Below are 22,985 nucleotides of genomic sequence, written 5' to 3' on the forward strand. Positions count from 1 at the left end.
CTTGTGGAGGATGGACCCGCAATTTCACAAAATTTAAGTTTTAAAATAACATTAAACAATCCATAGTTTGGGGTTGTTTTATAATTCTGTATATTATTATTATAAAATATTTAAATCCTATCACTTTTGTATTAAATACAATTAAAGTAAGGCAAAATTTATTTTTTATTATATTCGTAAAAGTTTATGTTTAGATCTGTGGTTTTATTACTTATGTGAATATTTTTAATTCGCTCAATTATGTGAATTTTACTATAAAATAAACTTAGTTTTATTAAGTGCTTTGTGAATTTATTTGTTCGACCAATTTTATTGTGCATAGTACGTTTTTATACCAATACCTACCAATAAATAATATTGAACAAAATTTGTTTTTCTATAATTTCCTGCAATTTTATTTTATTTGGGGGTTAAAAAGACCTACTAACACTATTTTGAAATAGTATCTACTTTTTACAGTTAGGTTTTATAAAGAAAACAAAAAATTGTATCAGTCAATATTATAATGAAGTAACACTTTTACACAAAAAACACTTATTGCACATACATTGTTAACAACTTATATAAATTAAAATTAATAAGAGACCAATTCTATCAATAATTATTTTGCATCTACAGATGCACATTTGCAACAATTTAAGAACGATTCGATCGCCGTAAAATAACATTTTGACAATTTCAAATTACTTAATATTAATGACAGACCAAACGTCAGAAAAATTATTACAAATTCCGCAACGTGCTAAAACACGTTTATTAAACATACATAATATTATATACATATATATTCTAATTGAACACGTAAAAGACACTGTTTCATTAATAAACTCAGTGTAAAGTTACTCTAAGTTTAAAATTACTTATCCCTGTCATGTAATTCTGTAGTGACAAAGGTAAGATAAAGACAAAGGGCCTTACAAAATATAACCTTTGCATAAAGTTATACCTGAGAATAATCCAAGAATATGCAAAATGTTTAGAATAGACATTTTTCTTATGATTAGATTATTCAGACGTATAACGTTTCCCGCGTTTATTTGCACGGCTCCCTGACATTCGGAAAACTTCAGAAATACCATATTTTTTTTAATTTATTAGTGGCACGGGACGCAACTCCATAGGTCCATATCCTTTATACCAAGTTTATTAGTAAGGCTTTAAATTTGGAATAACTTTACATCGCGTTGATTAAAACGAAGCACTGCCTTCGACTGGTCGTCACTTTACATAACAGTCAACAAAAAAACATACATGACTTTTTTTGCAAACTCTTCATAGTTAAAGAAAGCCCTCAGTCTCGTTTAGTTTACTCAAAACATGACTCCAGCAATAATGGACTAGTTAAGACCAAACATGTAAATACCTAAAGTGTATTTATAGTGTTTGTACAATGGTAACCTTTTATATGTAGGTAAATGTTGAGATAGGAACACAATATGTATCGACTATTCACTAGTCTTAAAAATTCTCTAATTCTTTCTCTTCAAAATTTATTTATCAAAATAATTTTTAGTTTAATTTGTAAGTATGTGACACTCGCTTTGAATGAATTACTATGAATTAGAGTAAATGTTAGATTTAATTAGTTTTTTTTTTTTAATTCGTGGTTAGGGCTAATTTCTGTGCTCACTCCCACTGTTGGTAAGTTAAAATACTATTAGGTTAACCCTTAACTGGTTTCATGGGGGTCGCGCGGTCCCCACACGTGATATTTTTTTGAATTTCTTCAAAATAATGCACCGTGCGCGGGCGCCATTTTGAGTAAACTCATTATGTAGCGACACGCGGCGTGCGACGGACTTTCGGCGCTGCAGCTTTTACCAGAGCGGAGGTACGTGCGTTATGGAGGCCGCGCGGCCCCCGCTGTACCGTAAGTTTTAGTTTAGTTTAGTTTTAGTAAATATTTTATTTCATTTATTCGTATGTTTTACAGTTATTTTGTCAAGATGGCGAGTCCTTTGAGTGATCAGACGATAAGAGATATATTAGACGCGGATTCCGACTCTGAATCGGTGTTGAGTGGATATCCAGAAAAATATCCACAACGCTGGAATAAGCGATATTGAACAGTTACCAACACAGGATTCAGATAGCAGTGAAGACCTAAATCCCGAGATTGCAGTATGATCCGGTCACAGATTTTTTTATTTATTTATTTGGTAATTTACTTTACCGACTGGTAACACTGATCATCCATAGACTATCTTTCATTTCTGTTAGTTGTCAAATACAGACACGTTTGAAGGTTATGCGCTCGTAAAAGTAAATATTTTGTTGTGATTTCGAATCGTAATAAACAGAAAACTAACGAAAGGTATGTCTATTTTTATTATTAATCTAATGTTTATTTACTAACTTATAAATGAAATAGAAATTCATGCTTAAATAACATAAATAAAAAAAATACCGCTAACTTATGTTGAAAATGTATACAGAGTATTGGGCATGCCCTCCCTCCCTCCTATATGTTGAGTATAGGAGGATTTGCTTTAATTAAACTTTTCGAATTATTTTTAATTACAGAAAGATGTCGTTCAAATTTAAAAAGAAAGGTTTGCGACGGGAATTTCCCAAGATATCATATTACGAGCCATAGAAGAGGTATCAAAAGGATCAAAAATAAAAACAACTGCTGATAAATATCAAATCCCTCTAGATCAAGTCTGCAACGGTACCTTAAACAAGATTCTGTCAAGGATTCTTCGCACAGATTTATAACCTCACAAATTTTCACCGACGAAGAAGAACAAAAATTGTCAAATTACATGATAGTTTGTTCTAAACATAATTATTATGGTATGAGAAAGTTAACAGGCACGTAAATTTGCCTATGACTATGCTGTAGCCATAAAGAAAACTAATATTCCTAATAATTGGATCAAGAAAAAAAATCGCATCGAAGGACTGGCTAAGGGGATTTCTAATTAGGCAATCTCACGGTGTTTCAGCGACATCAGTTTGGTCCCGAAGCTATATATAATATAGATTAAACAGGATTGACGACTGTTCATCGTACACAAAGAGTGATTGCTTCAAAAGGCACGAAATAAGTTGGACAAGCAACATCTACAGAGAGAGGCTCTTTTGTCACAGTGTGCTGTGAAATCAATGCTATTAGATATTCAATACCTCCGTACTTTATATTCCCAAGAGTAAACTTCAAATCCCACATGCTTCATGATGCCCCCGTTGGATCAGATGGCCCAACACATCCGTCTGGATGGATGACATCTTCAAATTTCATTAAATATATGCATCATTTTGAGAAACATGATAAACCAACGCCTGAAAATCCAGTGTTGTTGCTCCTTGATAATCATGAGAGCCATATTTCTGTGAAAGTCTTAGACTTTCGTAAAGAAGTTGGCATTGTTATGATGACCTTTCCACCACACTGTAGCCACAAGCTACAGCCACTTGACTTAACAGTGTATGGGCCACTAAAAAATTACTACAATAGAGCTTTAACAACAGGAAAAACTCTAACAATCTATGATATCCCCAAACTAGCAGCCATTGCTATACCTCTAGCTTTCAAACCACAAAACATACAAAAAGGATTTGAAAAACCTGGCCTTTAAATTCAAATATATTCTCAAATGAAGATCGCGATGCATCCATAACTGATGAAGCGACATCGTCCAGGTATGACCCTATAATCCGGCCAACTCAAGTCCTTCCAGAACAGCCTGAAAGAGAAAATCAAATTGAAGTAGATCCTGTTAATTTAAGTAACATTTCTGTTGCTGATTCTTCATCGTCATTTGCTACAGATCGAATAACAACAGAAGTCACTGAAGTTATGACCCCTGAAATAGTCAGACCATACCCAAAGGCTTGCCCAAGAAAAGTAATTAAAAATGCAAGGAAGAAAGGGAAAACATTAAGAATATTGACAGACACACGTGAAAAGAGAATACTAGAATTAGCAGAACAAGAAAGACAAACCAAGAACAAGGCTAAAAGAGAGAGGCAGGAAAAAAAGTTTCTTAAAAAAACACAGAGAAGAAACAGATTCTTAAACTTCCACCAGAACTAACATCAAATAGAGCAAAGAAAAGGCAAATGAGCAATAGTGATAGTGATGTAGAAAATGTTTTACTCGCAGACAGTTCTGAGGGATCATTTGTGGAAGAAACGTCAGAAGAAGACTTAGATGAAGATGATGCGATAATGATTGACAGAATTTTTCAAATGAATTATTTTGTGCTCGTTCAGTTTGATACAAAAAAGACTGTTGTCCACTATGTCGACCGAATCGAAGACATTAGTCATACCATGACTACAATAAAATTTATGAGGCTGAGTAAGATAAAAAACAACTTTTTTTTCCTGAAGTAGATGACATAGCTAGTGTCCCACTAAACGACATCAAAACTAAATTGCCACGACCAAAGACTTGCAATAAAACCAAACGTGGTAGCTCTAAGTACACATTTGATAAACCTTTATGGGTTATACCTAATCTAAGATAAGTTAAGATACTATTTAAGATATTTTTTATTTGTTGTTAACTTTTATTTTTGGATTCTATTATAGATATTAAGTGTTTTGTAGGCCATGCCCAAGCCTCCCTGCCATAGGGAGCATTGGGCATTTTTGACTTATATCAGAAATTATCTTGTAATGTTGAGACTGATTATAATTTTAAGATAGTTCTTTCTAAGATATCTAGCCAAATGTGTGGTGCAATAAGAATTAGCAATAAATATTGATTATCTATAAAATCTGCTTTTTATGCATTAAATTGTAAAAAAGTGCCCATCCCTTCCCTACCTCCCCAACCTACTCGTCAACATAATATCATTAGACAAAGACCTGGGTTGATTGGTCCAGCAGCGTCAAAAAATGAGATGACTACCAAAGAATTGAATTGATAAAATATATAAATCATAAATCGGAAAGCCGAGTATTCAAAGTATCCACGAGAACTGCGAGAAAATATTTATTTCTTTCTAGCGTCTGATGCTGTAACTACAACATCTGCAAGAAATTTTTATGTTTTTGTGATCTCTTGTACTAATAAAGTAAAAAGAATTACATTAATAAAAATGTATTAATCCAATAAAACAAGCTTGCTATTTATCTTTTTTAAATAAAATTGCGGACATTTGCATCTCAGAAGCTAATCTGTATTGGGGGCCGCGCGACCCCCACAATACGAGTTATGTTAGTGAATTTTACGATATCAGTTAAGGGTTAAATATGCCTTAAAACATGTAATATCTGTTATCCAGTAAAATACATAATATGTACACGACTATCTATTCAGTCAGCCATGTTTATGACCGTTGTCTTAAGCATCAAATGGCAATATCATCAAAATTTAGTTAACATATACATATAGTACAATTTGTAACATGAACTATCTTGTGTAAGGCGGCACCTCCACGAGGTTGCAATATTACAGATACAACCAACTTCGACGAAAGAAAGCTAAGAGATGAAAGAAGTACCCATATGAGACGAACGATGCACTCGATCGTAGATGTGACGCCTTAAATTATAATTAATTTAACAATCACTAGAAACTGGCCCATTAGACAATTATCAGTAGGGATGCAATAATTTCTATATTGATATTTCGGCAGCCTCAATTACACTAATTCAACCGATACCAAATAGTTCGTAAACCTCATCAACGGAGCTTGCAAGTCTCCGAACATCTTTTACTAACACAACAGGTAGGTTTTTGTATTTTCTTTAAGGCTAACTTGTCCATTTTTATTTATTTTTAAATACCGACGCAGTCAATCTTCACGCGAGTCTAGTTTACAAAAAAAAAAGTGAGGATAATGTTTTTGCAGCTAAATATTCGATACACAATACCAATTAATTTTTTAACAAAACTCAACGCTCACGTATTCTTAATTCCTAAGAATATTATACAATATTATTATTAGGTTTTTGACAATTCTTGTACAGCTGTTGCATAAAAATATAATATTATAATGTTGACATTATTATTATAAGACAAATGAGATGGTGACGTCGACACGTGTATCAAAGAAAGTTGGGTTATGCCGGGTCTCGCCCAGGTTAAGTACCAAAATTATTAAACCCCACTAAATAAGCAAATATAGAGCTGTGTCAATATTTATAAGTCCCCGATGTTTGAATCAGTGATGATTAAGATTTGATTTACCTATAGAAATAACATCTGCAATATCACTTGGTCCATAACCATTACCATATTCACCAGTGGGAGGCTCCAATACACTGGATGCCGGCTAGGATATGGGTACCACAACGACGCCTATTTCTACCGTGAAGCAGTAATGTGTAAACATTATTGTGTTTCGGTCTGAAGGGCGCCGTAGCTGGTGAAATTACTAGGAAAATGAGACTAAACATGGTGACGGGCGCAGTTTTAGTGCCTGTGTATAGTCCTGTGCGGCACTGCATTGTCATGGGCTGGGCGTATCAATTACCATCAGCAGAACATCCTGCTCGTCTCGTACCTTATTTTCATTTGATAAAAACCATTCCTATACGTGAACATTGTTGAAGATTCATTTATTTACTAAAAATACATCATCAACATCGCAATAATTAATAAATAGAACACATAAATATAATAATTGACATGCTTCTCAATACAATGTGCGCAGGAATACGTCTTTCAAAACACATTTAGCTCCACAACTTATTTGTGTTTCACGACCACTTATTTTATTCTTCCTATGGTAGCAAAGGGCACCATCAGCTTGTCACGTTTAAGTAGACCACCAAGATTAAATTATGTATTTCATCGGTGTTAAGGAATTCACCAGTCTCTTCGGTAATGATCGGTGCCAATACTGAACAGTTTTATTTCTTAATCATAGATCATTAATACGTCTAGATAGACTATGACAGCTGTGAAAACGTCGAAAAAAAAGACTTTAGAACTAACCTCTATTTTGAGCAATTCACGCACACTAACACACCAGTGTCATACAAATCGTGAGTGTAACACGTAAGCTACGTGTTACACTCGCGATTTGTACACTAAACTAATATTCCTGGCCTGTTTTTATCGGTTGTCTAACAGCAAGAGACTATCTAGACGTATAAATTACCTAAGTTCTTAATATACTATAGGAGTTATTTCCAAGAAACTGACATGTGTCCCGAATTAGCCCAATTTAGAACAACTCCTTTCATTAACACGAATGTTTTGATTTTCATCTCATAGCAATAGAAATTTTTCCTTTGGCATATAGGATTGTAAATTTGTAGATATATTTTTGCCAAAGGAGATGGACTTAATGTGACCTAAAATGTACAAAAATAAATGTATTGCAAATAATATTTTTTTATTATTAATAATTTTAGAAATTTATTGATTCACTATAGGAAATGTTGAAACATCAATCTCAATAAAAAGTATTTTTCTGATATCCCTTGTATAAATTGTGCAAACGTTGCCATGGAATATACCGTTCTAACGGAGTCTAAAATGTAAAATATTCATAATTTACATCAACATAATATTTAAAACATCATTTATGTACAAATCCTACCAATTAAACGAACATAAATGTGTTAAAAGTGTGTCAAAGTTATACATAAATAAAATAAATAATCTAAATGCAGTTACGGAGTATTTCATTTTTATGTTGGCAGCACTCAACCTCAAGTGGACGATCTACTGTCAATTGACAATCACTGAATATTTAAAACACTACATTCGTTAAAACAAATTCGCGCCGTTTCGTTTTGTTTTATAACATAATATTATATACGTTTATATTTTATAGTATCTGTGTATACAAAATGCCGGGACAAAAATATATATTATACAAAATATGAATATACTACATATTCAGTAATCTATAGACATAGATACTATGACAATAATTTTGCAGTAGTTACACAACTTTGGTCAATAACTGCTGAGCATTATTCACATTTTTTACTTTTTTTCCTAGAAGATGTCTACTTTTAAATAACATAGATTTTATACAGGTGTTAAAAAAGTCCTGTACTAAATATTGGTATCAAGTAGTGAGAACAAATAAATATAGTTTTTCAGGAAATAAGAACATTCAAAAAAAAAGTTAAAGAACTTGTTGTAAAGCTTGAACTTGTTGTAAAGCTTGCAGCCATTTTAATTTTTCCCCGCCCACACGCCCATTTCATTCATGTGCCATGCGAATGGCACGGCGGGCGGCGGGAAACTAAAGTTTTGTAATAATAACAATAAAAATCGCCCGCCTTATAATTTATATTATGTCATTAAGACCGAGGCCAGGGCGATGACATTTGTTTACTGACAGAATAAATAAGTCAGGGGTTCTCAAAATTTTTGAAAATATTTAATATGAAACGTTCTTTTTACTGTAGCATTTAATCTAAGGGGTTTTGATGTGTTTATTTTGTTTTTAGTGGTGTCTCCGCATTTCAACTGCATATCTGTATCAATTACCGTACAGGGTTTATTAACATAGTGTATATGTACATCCTGGGGTACAGGCCCATACATTTTACTGTCCATCTCCTTTTAACATTAAGATAATAAGTAAGTTTATGTATTAGACATAACCAATTTTGAGCAGCAAAACAAAACATGTCCTCCATGTTATAATTATTTTACCATGTTGACATGCAGTTAGCAGGTAGCAGACGGGCTGCCAAGTCAGTTGGCACGTCACTACACGCGGGGTGACGGCTGCGGACACGGGACGGGTGTCATCCGTGAGGGTCGCCCGACACCGCCACGTGACAGAATTCCGTTAGCGGAACGATTATCACTTGTATCTGAAAATATGATTAATATAATATATCATCCCCACCATCTGGATGTGTGGCGGTCCCCCACATTGCGGTTTTCAAGGAGCTTTCTTCCACGTACTACAAAGCTGTGGAATGAGCTTCCTTGTGCGATGTTTCCGGGACGATACGACATGGGTATCTTCAAAAAAAGCGCTTACACCTTCCTTAAGGCCCGCAACGCTCCTGTGATTCCTCTGGTGTTGCAAGAGAATGTGGGCGGCGGTGATCACTTAACACCTGGTGACCTGTAACGCTCGTTTGTCCTCCTTTTCCATAAAAAAAAATACCATTGTGAGCCGTGGGCATAGCGACACGCTATCATGGCTCATTAAGTTTGGTTAAATTAATCATTTTTGAAGTAGGAAACAAATTGCTTCTTAAACACCTTAATATGGAAATATTTTTTATTAAAATAAGGGATGAGACGAGCAGGACGTTCAGCTGATGGTAATTGATACCTCCTGCCTATTACAATGCAGTGCTAAGGATTCTTGAAAAACCCAAAAAGTTCTGAGCGGCACTACAATTGCGCTCGTCACCTTGAGGCATAAGATGGTAAGTTTGCCCAGTAATTTAACTAGCTACGGCGCCCTTCAGACCGACACCATAAAGCTTACACATTACTACTTCACGGCAGAAAAAGGCGCCGTTGTGGTACCCATAATCTAGCCGACATCCTTTACAAAGGCACTTCCTACTGGTGAAATGGCCTTAGTCGCCTCTTAAGACACCCTTGGGTTTGAGACTTCTTCATCCTTTTAACTTCTAACTTCATCCTTTTCCTTCACAGAAGCACAATGTAAATAATGATATAACTACGTTTTGTAAATTATAAATTAGTTTGTAAGGTGCTGCTGCAATATATGAATCGTGTTTCAATAATATAAATTATTCTTAAAAAGCAATAAAGAATAAACTGTATAAATCGTATTGTTGTAATAATCGTATATTGGATGCATCAACCTTTTGAGCTTGAACTCATTGTTAGTGTAAGGATGCTTCGTAAACATGATGGTCGTGATGACTGTCATAGTTTTTAATCGCATACAACAAATACAATGTGAATATTATTATGTCCTTAATGCTTTAGTATATGATGCCCAAGAAAGCCCAAAACTCACCCGTAATTGATCCCTGTCTATCCCCAGCAGATGGCGCGGTTCCGGCATCGCGCAGTTTTCAGTACATTTCGAGCAGTGACTGTGAAAGAGTTAATAGTACATTATGAAACCAGTGTGCTACATTGGCCATTGCGAGTTCTGTTCTCGCCTGCTTTTTTTTCAAAAACATTTCACGCGTGCATTACTTTTGTTTATCCAAATGATTTGAGTTTTCTTTAGTGTAAATTCCGCCAATATTTGTCTTTAAACATTTCAACATGTGTTTCGCCTACGATACACGAGACATCCTCAGGAGATGTTGACTCGCCAAACTCTGGCATAGCCTAATGGTTAGTGGCCCTGACTACTAAGCTAGAAGTCCCGGGTTCGAACTCCGGTAGGTGAAAACACTCGTAGCTCGGCGGAAAAGTGTTTAATTTAGACGCTGTAGACCCGGGTTCGATACACCTACCAATTTATGATATTTTTTGGGTTTTGTAAAGTTAATGAAAATTTCTAGTAAATTCAAGATCAAATCGAACAGAGTGAAGAGGATGGAAAATGTGTAAGCAGGATAACAATAGTTAAAAGAAATTTTTAGTACAATTTAAACTTAAAGATGGAATGGGAGAATCATTTCAAAAATAGAACAGATCCGTATATAAGCTGTACTAAGCGTGGACTACGGCAGTTCTAGTTCTGACTCGAAAGTGTAAAGGAAGAAGAAAAAGAAAAGAAGAAGTAGTGGAAAGTGATCCAAGTGAAGAAGATAGAAGAGACTTATGTTTTCGGTGCGGTGTGACGCATTGAAGGTATCGCCGCCCACAAGAGGAACAGCGGCAGACCGGCGAAGTGTTCAGAAAAAGTGAACCCAAATAGAGACTCGGTCTTATAAGCGGAGTATTATTTCCAATCCCTGACCCACTCCCGTGTCAGTATGTTTAAGTAAGTTTATTGTATTAAATATATCGATGTCTTGTACCCATATTACAGGCTATGCCTAGTTTGGGGCAAGATTATTTGTGTCAAAGTTTGTCAATATTATTATTATTATATCAGCATGTATAGAGCATGTACCTGTTGTGTTTTGTCATGTTGACAGTTGACACATTGCCGCCGGCGTTAGCGGAGGCGGGCGTGTACAGCGGTGTGTTCAACTCGTCGAAGTCGAGAGCGTCGTCAATGTTCAATACTCTACAACATTGTATAATTCGTATTTTATGCAACAGTTGTATAACGAGGGACAAATACACGAGTGGCGCGGCACGCCATGAGCATTTTTGACCTAGTCATATAACCTGTCGCATATAAAAAAATCTACGATTAAATAATATAAAAATGAAACAAACAAATATCACAAGTTTTCGAGCACGGACTAGTAAAAAAAGAAGTACTCCGCCGTGATATTAGCAAGTGAAGCACCTTTATGCAAGTGTGTGTGCGGTTACGGGGTGTACCAGTTACACAATTTTTTCTCCCTTAAATAATCATATATCCACAAATACTTTTATAGTATTATTCTTACACTTTTTCATAACGCACGACGGCATTTTTAAAATATTTTATTGCGATGTCACAGACGATGGCAAATCTCATAATGGCGGCCGATCGGCTTGTATTAGTGTAAGTGTATGCGTGGAGCTATGTATTTACATGTTTACGGCATGTTTTGGTGCCTCACTGTTATGTAAGGTGACACGGAGTCAGACTTATTTCACTCGTCCGTGGTTTTTGTGTTGCCGCTTAAATTGGCGGGAAATGTATTGTATTCATCACGGTACATTTCCCGCCCATTTCTTATAACCTTGACTCCTAACACTAATCTATTCGTTATGCAAACAATTCAATCAACCAATTGATATAAGCGAACGTTAAGTACTGAAAGCGCATTGGTAACAATATATCGTAAGCAATATAGAGTACCTAATGCAATATCTGAAAGCGTGCGCCCTTTATTAGTAGTCTGTAGTTTATAAGATTGATGATCTCGAGTTATAAGCTCTTTTTGCTATACTTTTAACGCAGATACTTAAAAAACTACTTACTTGGACTGAGCGTTGAACCGATGCACTCTCTCTACGATATTGGCAATGTGTTCCACGCCATTCTGCACGCCCCACACCAGAATACCGATCTGATATCATAAAACATTTTAATGTCAAACATCTAAAAGGAATCTTTTTATATTAAGAGCTGAGCAAGACTTTCTAATAAGTCGTTCAAAATTTTTTTAAAACCATAATTCTAAGTGGCACAACAAACGCTCGTCAGTAATTTAACTAGCTGCAGCGCCCTTATAGCCTTAACACATGGTCTGATTTGGTACGGACAGATCATCGGACGGTCCGGTGAGCGCCTCGCACCAATTGGTCCGGCATCGTAAGCAGTACGGTCCGGACTGTAATAGTAATAATTTTGGACAATACGATGGACAATACGACATACCATCGAATATGGTTCGTTACCGGACCGCGTCTGATTGTTCGACCGGACTAAGCAGCAAAGTGCGGCTCTGGCACAATAGTAGCTTTGAAATACAATTGCTGTATTTTTTTTGATAATATTGACACACTTTTTACACAAATTATCTTGCCCCAAGTTAAGCATATATAGCCTGTGTTATGGGTTACAAGTCAATGATATATTTAATACAATATACTTACTTAAACATAAGCCCATTGCCCTGCACTTTTCCCGGGGCGTAAAAAGAATAGGGGAGTCCCAGGCCCATGGGTGTCGTAAGAGGCGACTAAGGGCTTTTTAGAAGTGGGAGAGTCACGCTGCCGTCTTTTGACGTCAGCACAATCGGGCCAGACTCGTCCGGGTTAATTACCACACTCGCACAGAATACCGGCGTGAAGTAGCGGCCTAGTGCCGCTATGTTTCGCATAGGTTAATGTCGAGGACCGGTGGCCATTCCCCCCCCCCCCCCTCCACCCGAATATGACAGCGGTACCTAGCTCGGGCTGCCCTTCGTATTCTGGGGAGGGCACAGAACCGCGCATGACCAAGGACAAACGAGGCAGTATCACCACGGCACCCCGCTCCACACTCAACGTGGACTTTTGCAATATCAGGGGAATTCGCTCCAATTTAAACGCCGTCCACCACCACCTTGAGACGGCGCAGCCGGCCTTGTGTTTCCTTACTGAGACGCAGATATCTCGACCTAGCGATACGTCATATTTAACGTACCCCGGGTACAAAATTGAGCACAATTTTTTGCCTCATGCCGGGGTATGTGTGTACGTTAGGGAGGATATCTGCTGTCGCCGTCTCGGCAATTTTGAGGGTAGGGACCTGTCCACTCTCTGGCTCCGCGTATATTTAGAGGACCGCGTCCGCATCTATGCGTGTGTCTACAGGTCCCATAGTGGTAACGCAGAAACCGATCATCTCATGGGCTGCGTTCAAGCGGCAATTGACGACGTACTTGCACAGATCCCCACCGCTGAAATCGTAGTCTTGGGTGATTTCAACGGGAACAATGCCGAATGGCTTGGATCACGTACCACAGACTACGCAGGGCGATCTGTGCATAATTTTGCATTGGCGTATGGTCTGTCCCAATTGGTTGAGTCGCCAACGCGGCTCCCGGATGTGGATAGCCACATGCCGTCCTTATTGGATCTTCTGCTGACTACACATCCCGATGGTTACCAGGTCTTTGTCGACACCCCTCTCGGAACGTCCGACCATTGCCTGGTCAGGAGTGTAGTGCCTATCCGACGCCAACGTCGCAGACCACCAGCAACCCGCCGCGTTTGGCACTACAAGTCAGTAGATTGGGATAGGATCGTTCCTTTTTTGCATCCTACCCTTGGGGCAGGGTTTGTTTCCCTTCGGATGATCCTAGTGCATGCGCCGTTGCAGTAGCCGATGTGATACTACAGGGTATGGATATTTTTATACCAAACTCTGTAGTACCCATCGGTGGCAGATCACAGCCCTGGTTCGATGCGTCTGTTAAAGCAGCATCTGACTGCAAAAAACAGGCGTATCGAACTTGGGTTGCGGCGCTGGGCACAAAGGATCCGAACTGCACAGTTCTTAAGAGGAAATACAACCGTGCCTCCAGATTTTTTAAGCGTCAAATCGCCCGTGCAAAGTCAAAACACGTCGTCAAAATCGGCGAGCAGCTTTCCAGTTACCCGACCGGAACACGCAAGTTCTGGTCGTTGTCGAAAGCTGCTCTTGGTAACTTCAGCCAGCCGTCCATGCCGCCGTTGCACATGAGGAATGACACCCTGGCCCATACGGCAAAAGAGAAAGCCGATCTCTTGTGCACTCTTTTCGCCTCCAACTCGACTCTTGACGACAACGGAAAAACACCGCCGACCATCCCGTGGTGTCAGAGCTCTATGCCTGAAGTACAGTTCAGACAGAAAACTGTTAGGCGAGCTCTGTTTTCGTTGGACGTCAGAAAGTCGAGCGGGCCGGATGGCATTTCTCCAATCGTGCTTAGAACGTGTGCCCCTGAGTTGACGCCGGTGCTAACGCGTTTATTCCGGCACTCTTATTCTAAAGGCGTAGTCCCTGACTCATGGAAGTCAGCCCTTGTCCATCCGATCCAAAAAAAAAGGAGACAGTTCGGATCCGGCAAACTACAGGCCTATTGCTATTACCTCCCTGCTCTCCAAAATCATGGAGAGCATAATTAGCCGTCAGCTCTTGGTATATCTAGAGGGTCACCAGTTGATCAACGACCGACAATACGGGTTTCGCCATGGTCGGTCGGCAGGTGATCTTCTGGTATACCTAACACATAGATGGGCAGCGGCTATTGAAAGCAAGGGGGAAGGCCTGGCAGTTAGCCTGGATATAGCGAAGGCCTTTGATCGTGTATGGCACAAGGCGCTCCTCTCCAAACTTCCATCATTTGGGTTTCCCGAGAGCTTGTGCAAGTGGACCTCCAGCTTCCTCACTGGGCGCAGCATACAGGTCGTTGTCGACGGATATTGCTCGAACCCGAAGCCCGTGAATGCTGGAGTGCCTCAAGGCTGTGTGCTGTCTCCCACGCTGTTTCTTCTGCATATCAATGATATGTTGGACACCTCCAACATTCATTGTTATGCAGACGATAGCACTGGTGATGCCGTATACACTGGCCATGCAGATCTCTCTCGGGAAATCGTCGACCAGTGCCGGGAGAAACTTGTGTCTTCTATCGAGTCCTCTCTTGAGAAGGTCGCGGAATGGGGTAAATTGAACCTTGTCCAATTTAACCCCCAGAAGACTCAAGTTTGCGCGTTTTCCACTAAAAAAACCCATTTGTCGTATCACCGCTCTTCGAGAACACTTCTCTTAAAGCGTATCATCTTTATCACGGGGAGTGTTCCGAAGAGCTGTTTAACCTGATTCCTGCCGCCGAATTCCACCTTCGCACGACACGCCACAAGTTAGGATATCATCCTCACCATCTGGATGTGTGGCGGTCCTCCACAGTGCGGTTTTCCCTTGAAAACCGCACTGTGTAGTACGTGGAAATAAGCTCCTTAGCTTTCTTCCACGTACTACAAAGCTGTGGAATGAGCTTCCTTGTGCGGTGTTTCAGGGACGATACGACATGGGTACCTTCAAAAAAAGCGCGTACACCTTCCTTAAAGGCCGGCAACGCTCCTGTGATTCCTCCGGTGTTGCAAGAGATAGTGGGCGGCGGTGATCACTTAACAACAGGTGACCCGTACGCTCGTTTGTCCTCCTATTCCATAAAAAAAAAACATACATAAATTCATACAAACATACATAAATACATTTAAACATCCATGACTCGGAAACAAACATCCATATTCATCATATAAATGATTGCACCTACCGGGATTCGAACCCGGGACCTCTATCTTAGTAGGTAGGATCGCTAACCACTCGGCTATACAGGTCGTCTGTATTCAAAAAGAAGGAGATATGGTGCTCTAAATTCATTCATTTTCAACGCTTGGAAAAAATATTACCGACTCTACTTACTATCAGCTGAAAAAGCTCGCGTTTGCTGTTCTTTCCCTTTTCGGTTCCTCATACTATATATGCGAACAATCCTTTTATTAAGAACATGAAAATTATCAAGAGTTAACTGAGAAATCGTCTTATTGATGAGAACTTGGCATCATGTTAAGATACCAAACAATGAAAACTACAACACACAAACCTGACTTACTCATACTTTCCAAAGAGATGAAAGCACATTTAGTTTTATTTAGTGTACTACTTATTTAGTAAAATAAAAAAATAACGAACTGATTTGGCTCCCAATTTTTAAAAAATTGTTGCAATGTTCATAATTAGCTCTTTGTCTAATAAGTTTGCCGACCACTGGTTTAGGCTATTGAAACTGAATCAAACACTAGTAGTGCTTACACATTACTGGTTGCCGGCAGATAAGGCGCCGTTGTAGTCACATCTAGGGGGCTTGTGCTAGCAAATCTCCGGCCTGTCTGGACGGGATTACTAATACTTTGAAAGGTACGTTGCAGGGCGCTACATTATTTTAACGGAATAGACGTTCGGATCACCTGATGTTAAGTGATACCGCTCATATTTTCTTGCAACACCGTAGGAATCATAGGTGCGTCCGACTTAACAATATGCGCACGCGCTTTTTGTGAAGGTTTTTTTTATGAAAATAAGGGACGAGAGATTATTGAAAAAACCCGAAAATTCTGAGCGGCACTACAATTGCGCTCGTCACCTTGAGACAAAGATGTTAGGTCTCAATTGCCCAGTAATTCCACTGGCTACGGCGCCCTTTAGACCGAAACACTGGAAAAAGTTTACACATTACTGCTTCAAGACAGAAATAGGCGCCGTTGTGGTACCCATAATCTAGCCGGCTTCCTGTGCAAAGGAGTCTCCCACTGGTAATTATGACTATGATTTATAACCCATAAGTAAGATTGAATAGTCTAATTTTAACAGTGGTCATAAACATACTTGCAATTCTTTTGGCATCATTTTTATACAATTTGAGAAATAAATTAATGAAATTGAAACGAGTCAAAAGAAGTGAGCAGCGGGTGTCTGAGAGGTGGCGCAAGTGTAGTGGTGTGAAGTGTGAGGCGAGTCGTGGAGAGGAGAGGAGAGGAGAGGGGTGGCGCAGGGTACATAATGCATTGCTCGGGATTAAATTAATTATTCTGCAGTGTTAAAGTGTTGTTAAATAATTCCTAGAGTGTACATAATACAGTGGTTTGTGATTTTCCCTGACTGCTTTACAAAATGTTAAAAAGAAAATAAACGAATATATATCTACTGTACCTTAACCCTGATATCAGGTTCTTGGAGCGCCAATTTTGAGTACACGTCCGCATTCACTTCGGGTCCATTCTGGCAGGTTATTGATATGCGCACTGTACGTAGAACTACCTCAGGTACCTACCGGCAATATATTTCATTTAATTAAAATGAGTATATTCATCTTGTTGTCCGCTAAAGGAAAATGCATTGTACAAATCTCTAGTGCATAGACAATGGGTTCCCAGTGTTCGCCATCAGATGGCGTCTTATATTTATTTATTTATTTGTAACTCGATGTCTCATTAAAAATGCAAATTATTTTATGAGTAATCGGTGGAAAACTCACCGACACGAAACTGAAGTGGTAATGGGCAGGGCAGATAGTTAGACGGACAGATAATCGTTATGGCAATAAAGTCCTCGAATGGCGACCACGTACCGGAAGATGCAGTGTTGGTAGTCCCCCACAAGATGGACCGACGATCTGATCAAGATCACCGGAATACGTTAGAATTAGTATGAGGGCAACGCAGAACCGATCGTCGTGGAGATCTTTGGGGGAGGCCTTTGTCCAGCAGTGGACGTCTTCCGGCTGTAGATGATGATGATAAACCTGAACAAATATAAGTTACACTCACATCATAATTCCCTGACCAGGCTATGAGCATGCTCTTCTTGAACCACACCCCCTTGGGGTACAAGTCAACGGTCCACTCCGTCAGACCGTCGGACGCGACGTCGGCTATGGAAGGCTTAGTGGAGAAGATGAAGGTCCTCGTGTGGTAGCTCGGCAGGGAGTGGAAGTTGTCAACGGACAGGATGGAGCCCCACATATCCTCGGTGTAGAGCCGCGGCGTGAACAGCGTCCGGCCCTGTTCTGTTTGCTGGATTTCAGTAACGCGCTCGTTTTGACCTGGGAATGTATTTGGTATCAGAACAACCACTCTATACGACAGCCAAAATTAAATAATAATATTAATAAAATAATTATTCACTTATAAATGTAAAAGTCATTTACAAAGTCAAAGAAACTTTGTTCAATTAGAAACTTATACTAAAAGCTTTTGAATAGTCACTAGGTATAAATATTTCTTTTAAATTACTGAGTTTACCATATTATGTTCGTAAAAAGTTAAAGTATAAGAAACTCAACGGCCACTCTTTTCAATCAATAGAGTATTTTACAATGGCTGTAATATACATAACAAATTAGTTTGTAAGGTGCTGCATCCAATATATGAATCATGTTCAGCTTAGAACATATGCCACCAACGAATTCTTTCGTATTTTGGATACATAATGCGAGCCTGGAGAAATTGATTGTAGTTGCACAATTACACAAATGGCAAGCGATAACAAGGACGATCTTCTACTAGATGGACCGACCAAATAAAAGACTCCAGGACCCCGAGGTTTAGCTCCGTCATCAGGGCCGCGATGGACAGAAGCCGATAAAAACAAATAGTTTACTCCAAGTGTGAACCACGATTCTCGGTCATGAGGGAACGACTAGAGAGAGAGAACTTAGAACAATCTTTGATTTGATATTTATAGTCATTTGACAACTGAAATTATGCTGAGTTTCAGCTAAGACAGCCCAAAGCAACGAGTTCGCATTTTATCACACTCGGCTAAGTTTTGTGTAAGTAAAGTCTGAGCAAAGTATAAGTACGCTCTGCAGATTTGAGAATTAGAGAGCAGTAAGTTCAGGATTCGAGACGCACCACTTATTTCTAATTCTAACTCTAGTATTAATTTGTGTATAGAATAAAATACTTATTAAAAAACCAATTTGATTATTCCCGTATAACAAAACAAGACAGCCGAAATCAAGAACCTATTAAACACAATTTTTTTCTACTCAAAAAATTTAAAGGCATTATAAAGACGCTGACCAAGCTTTCGCGAGGATAAATTGAATTTTAATTTAAAACAAGATTCAAGCCTTTGCTTAATCTACTCGAACCCTAAAAGGAAAGGGTAAAAACTCTTGACTTGACGTGAGAATGAGAAGGAAAATGGAAGTTGGTACACATACCAGATGCAGGACCGCCCTCGTTAAATAATGTATTTCGGAGATTTGGGTGTCCTGGACACTTTCACCACACTCGCAGATAGATATTAAGGCCAACAAAGTAGTATTTTAGTAGTTTTAGCCCCGGCCAGGCCTTTTAAGTCGTTATTTTTATGTTTGATGGGGAGGACGCACGTGCTCGACCGACATCAAAGTTTCGAGACGTAGAAGAAGTTCACCAGGCGACGCCACTGGTAGGTAATAGAAAAGAAACAGAAAAAGGTCGGAGATTTAAACTAGGATAGTTTGCAAATCCGTATAGACGCATGATAATATTTAGACTAAATATTAAGATTGTTGTTGCGGTTGCAATACCGCACGTAGCGGTGAGGGCGACAAGCGAACAAAGACAGTCCTAATTAGCCTTACACATATGCATCAATATCTATTTGTAACGGTTGACGGAAAGATCTCGGATGTCGGAAACCCGATCAAGTGCGTAAACTACAATAGAAATAGTTCTACGACTACTTCGGACTATGTTTTCACGGATACGGATTGGATGTAGTGCGTAAGCGCTCTAAAATGTTTTTTGCTTCATTACCGCATCATTCCAGTCTTATCTTATATATAAAATTCTCGTGTCACAATGTTAGTTACCTTACTCCTCCGAAACGGCTTTACTGATTTTTACCAAATTGTATATGCATATTCAGTAGGTCTGAGAATCGGCTACTATCTATTTTGCTTCACTTACCCTTAAAATCTTATTTTTTTGGCAATTTTTTTTTTATGATTCAGCATTAAAAAATACATACAACTTCAAATTTTCACCCGTCTACGAACAACACCTATTTTTGTATCGCTATTTTTATATTATTCTGTTCCATCCACATCAGCAATAGGGTTGCAAGATGGCAACCGAATCTAATAATTATTGTAGTACGATAAATTTTATGTACTATTTGGTAGGTCTGAGAATCGGTCGTCATCTATTTTTTATGCCGCAAAAATTTTATACATTACATTTTTTTTATAACTTTATTTGGCAATACAACGTTTGGTGGGTCAGCTAGTATCAAATATAATAATTTACTACTTAATACAGTCCACATTAACAAAAACAATGAACAATTGTTGCTCACCTGACTGGTAGCTCATCGCGATGGCCATCCGCTCCATGAAGAACTCCTTGTACTCCTGAGTCAGTGGACACAGCAGCAAGTTAGCCAACTGGTTCGGACACATCATTGGGAATCTGGAATTATTAATCAATTACCAGTGGGAGGCTCCTTAGCACAGGATGCCGGCCAGATTATGGTTACAAAAACGGCGCCTATTTCTGCCGTGAAGCAGTAATGTGAAACCATTATTGAGTTTCAGTCTGAAGAGCGCAGTAGCTAGTGAAGTTATTGAGCAAATGAGATTAAACATCTTGTGTCTCAAAATGACGAGTGCAATAGTAGCACCGCTCAGAAGTTTAAGTGGAAGTCCCTTAACTTAAAGTTTTGATCATAATATGTGATTGCAAGACAATCACCACATTCTAAAATGTCTGTATAACTTCTTGCGTGCATACATAAGTACACACACACTTTTATTTATTTATTATTTAACTTTGAGGGTGATATAATGTGGTAATACAGAGATGATGGTACACTTGTCCATACGTACGTTCACACTTAGAAGGGTAATATGTAATCACCACCCCCACCTGATGTAAGACAGCACGGTGGTGACCAGCGTGTCCCAGTGCATCTTCACCTCGCCCTCAGTCAGCTCGCTCAACTCGAACCGCTCCCGCTGCGTCATCAGCCACGACACCACGAGTCTAAGTCAAGTCAAACATCACACATTATCGCCACACTCTTCAAGGCGTACTGTTTAGGCATGTACACCTGCCAGCTATCGATAACGCTCTCGCAGAAAGCTATGAGCAGAAAAAGAGTCCAGTAAAATGACGCGTTTCGAGCTCCTATGCGTCTCCCGCGGTGCTGCAGCGCATCGGGCATATTCGCACCCTTTGGGGTTCCCGACTTTTTCGCGATAATCCGGTCTCGTGATGCCTCTATCTGGCGGAGACTGGGACATTCCAGCAACAAAATACTCGTAGCTGTCTCTGACGCCATCAAGAATCCAGTGTTTAAGCGCTGGATCTTGGTTCACATGGACAAGAACAAAAAATTACTGTACAAATAGGTGCAATATGTAGTTATACTTATTTTAATTTTACTTTTACAGTGTCTAAATTTTATATAACTATGGTTCTCATTGCGCCTGAAATTAATGCCTTTTATTTATTTATTACATGGGATCCATATTATAATATTTATCTACAACCATGCTTCAAATCCTCTATTAAAGATTCTAAAACAGTTAGCTTATTGCCAACATTAAAACACCAATAGTCCTAATAACTATCGTCCAAACGAGTGCTGTAATTAAATTCAGTACAACATTACAACACTCGTTTGGGTCATGTTAATGGTTACTAGGACTGGCTTTTCTAATGTTATCAGTAAGCTAACTGTTTCAGAATCTTTTATAGAGGATTCATATTATTGGTAATAAAGTCTTATTGCTTATTAGTCATAAAGTCTTGTATACAACTGTTGATAATTAGGTATTAAACATGTGATACTATTATCACAGAGAGAGATAAACACACATTTACGTTATGCCTTAAATTCTATCTATTTACCTTTCTTAGAAACCATACATAAGAAATACTTGAATAAGCTTACTGTCGCGGTATTTCCATGATACGAGCGTGCGTCATCTGGTGTTAAGTTATCACTGCCGCCCACAATCTCTTGCAACACCAGAGAAATCACAGGAGCATTGCCGGCCTTTAAGGAAGGTGTACGCGCAATTTTTGATGGTCGTATCGTCCCGGAAACACCGCACAAGGAAGCTCATTCCACAACTTTCTAGTACGTGGAAGAAAGCTCCTTCTAAACCGCACTGTGGAGGACCGCCACACATCCAGATGGTGGGGATGGTATCCTTATTTGTGGCGTGTCGTACGAAGGTGGAATTCGGCGACCAGGAATCAGGTGAAACATCTCTTCGGAACACTTCCCGTTATAAATGCAGTATTAAACACACAATAAAGCGACGTTTCTACGCAACGCCAAGTGATCCAGCCGTTCACAGAGCACTGGGCTCCCGACAATTCGAGCTGCTCTGTGTTGCACCAATCAAATGGATCGAGCTGATACTGCGGTGCACCAGACCAGAGATGACAGCAATACTCCATATGTGGCCGGATCTGCGCTTTTTAGTTGCAGCGCTAGTGGGTACTTTACCTTGTACCTTTACCATATTGAACTGGAAACACCTTTCTTAGCTCCAATATCTCTGTTTATGGTAATCAGACATACCGATAGAGCTTCATCTCGTTGAGCAGCACGAGGTCGCTCTGCTGCAGCAACAGCAGTAGCGTCTCATCATCCAGCTCGGACAAATCCGTCCCCGACCACACACCCTCCATGTTCCACTTCACGAAGTTCTGGCATTCCTTAACACATACAACGATACAATTAATATTTAACACAACATAAGGTTATAAAGGTCATTTAGTTCAACAATTTTTATAGGGCACAAACTAGTACTTTTTTTTACTCCGGTATAAATTCAATTTAAGCCCATTGAGCCCATCGAGTGTTAATACTTCAAAATTGTTTTACAATTTTGAAGTAATTAACACTCGGGTGAAATTACTCCTTCTTTTATCTTGAATGCAACTGGCGATGGGAGATCGAGAAGTTTTATTTAATAATCTTTAAACTATACTTGTGTTGTTTATTTAATTAATATGTTACAGTTAATAGTGTTATACTTGTTTCATATATATGTGGAAGACTATTATTAGCTCGACGAAT

The 22,985-nt window shown here is 38.9% G+C and overlaps 1 protein-coding gene across 1 annotated transcript in view; it reads right to left on the bottom strand.

The window, feature by feature from the left end:
* Positions 1 to 485: 485 nt before the first annotated feature.
* LOC126974535 (BTB/POZ domain-containing protein 17) overlaps positions 486 to 22,985 on the bottom strand; it is a 29,838-nt gene continuing 7,338 nt past the window's right edge. Inside the window, exons 6-14 of the mRNA XM_050822054.1 lie at positions 22,485 to 22,621; positions 20,816 to 20,932; positions 20,247 to 20,359; positions 17,726 to 18,000; positions 17,109 to 17,225; positions 11,903 to 11,991; positions 10,935 to 11,051; positions 9,879 to 9,957; positions 486 to 8,742 (exon numbers count right to left, since the gene is read on the bottom strand). Coding sequence (XP_050678011.1) covers positions 8,674 to 8,742; positions 9,879 to 9,957; positions 10,935 to 11,051; positions 11,903 to 11,991; positions 17,109 to 17,225; positions 17,726 to 18,000; positions 20,247 to 20,359; positions 20,816 to 20,932; positions 22,485 to 22,621 — 1,113 coding nt within the window. The 3' untranslated portion in view covers positions 486 to 8,673. The remainder of the gene's footprint in view (positions 8,743 to 9,878; positions 9,958 to 10,934; positions 11,052 to 11,902; positions 11,992 to 17,108; positions 17,226 to 17,725; positions 18,001 to 20,246; positions 20,360 to 20,815; positions 20,933 to 22,484; positions 22,622 to 22,985) is intronic.

Source organism: Leptidea sinapis, chromosome 32, assembly GCF_905404315.1.
Source record: "Leptidea sinapis chromosome 32, ilLepSina1.1, whole genome shotgun sequence".
Classification (NCBI taxonomy): Eukaryota; Metazoa; Arthropoda; class Insecta; order Lepidoptera; family Pieridae; genus Leptidea; species Leptidea sinapis.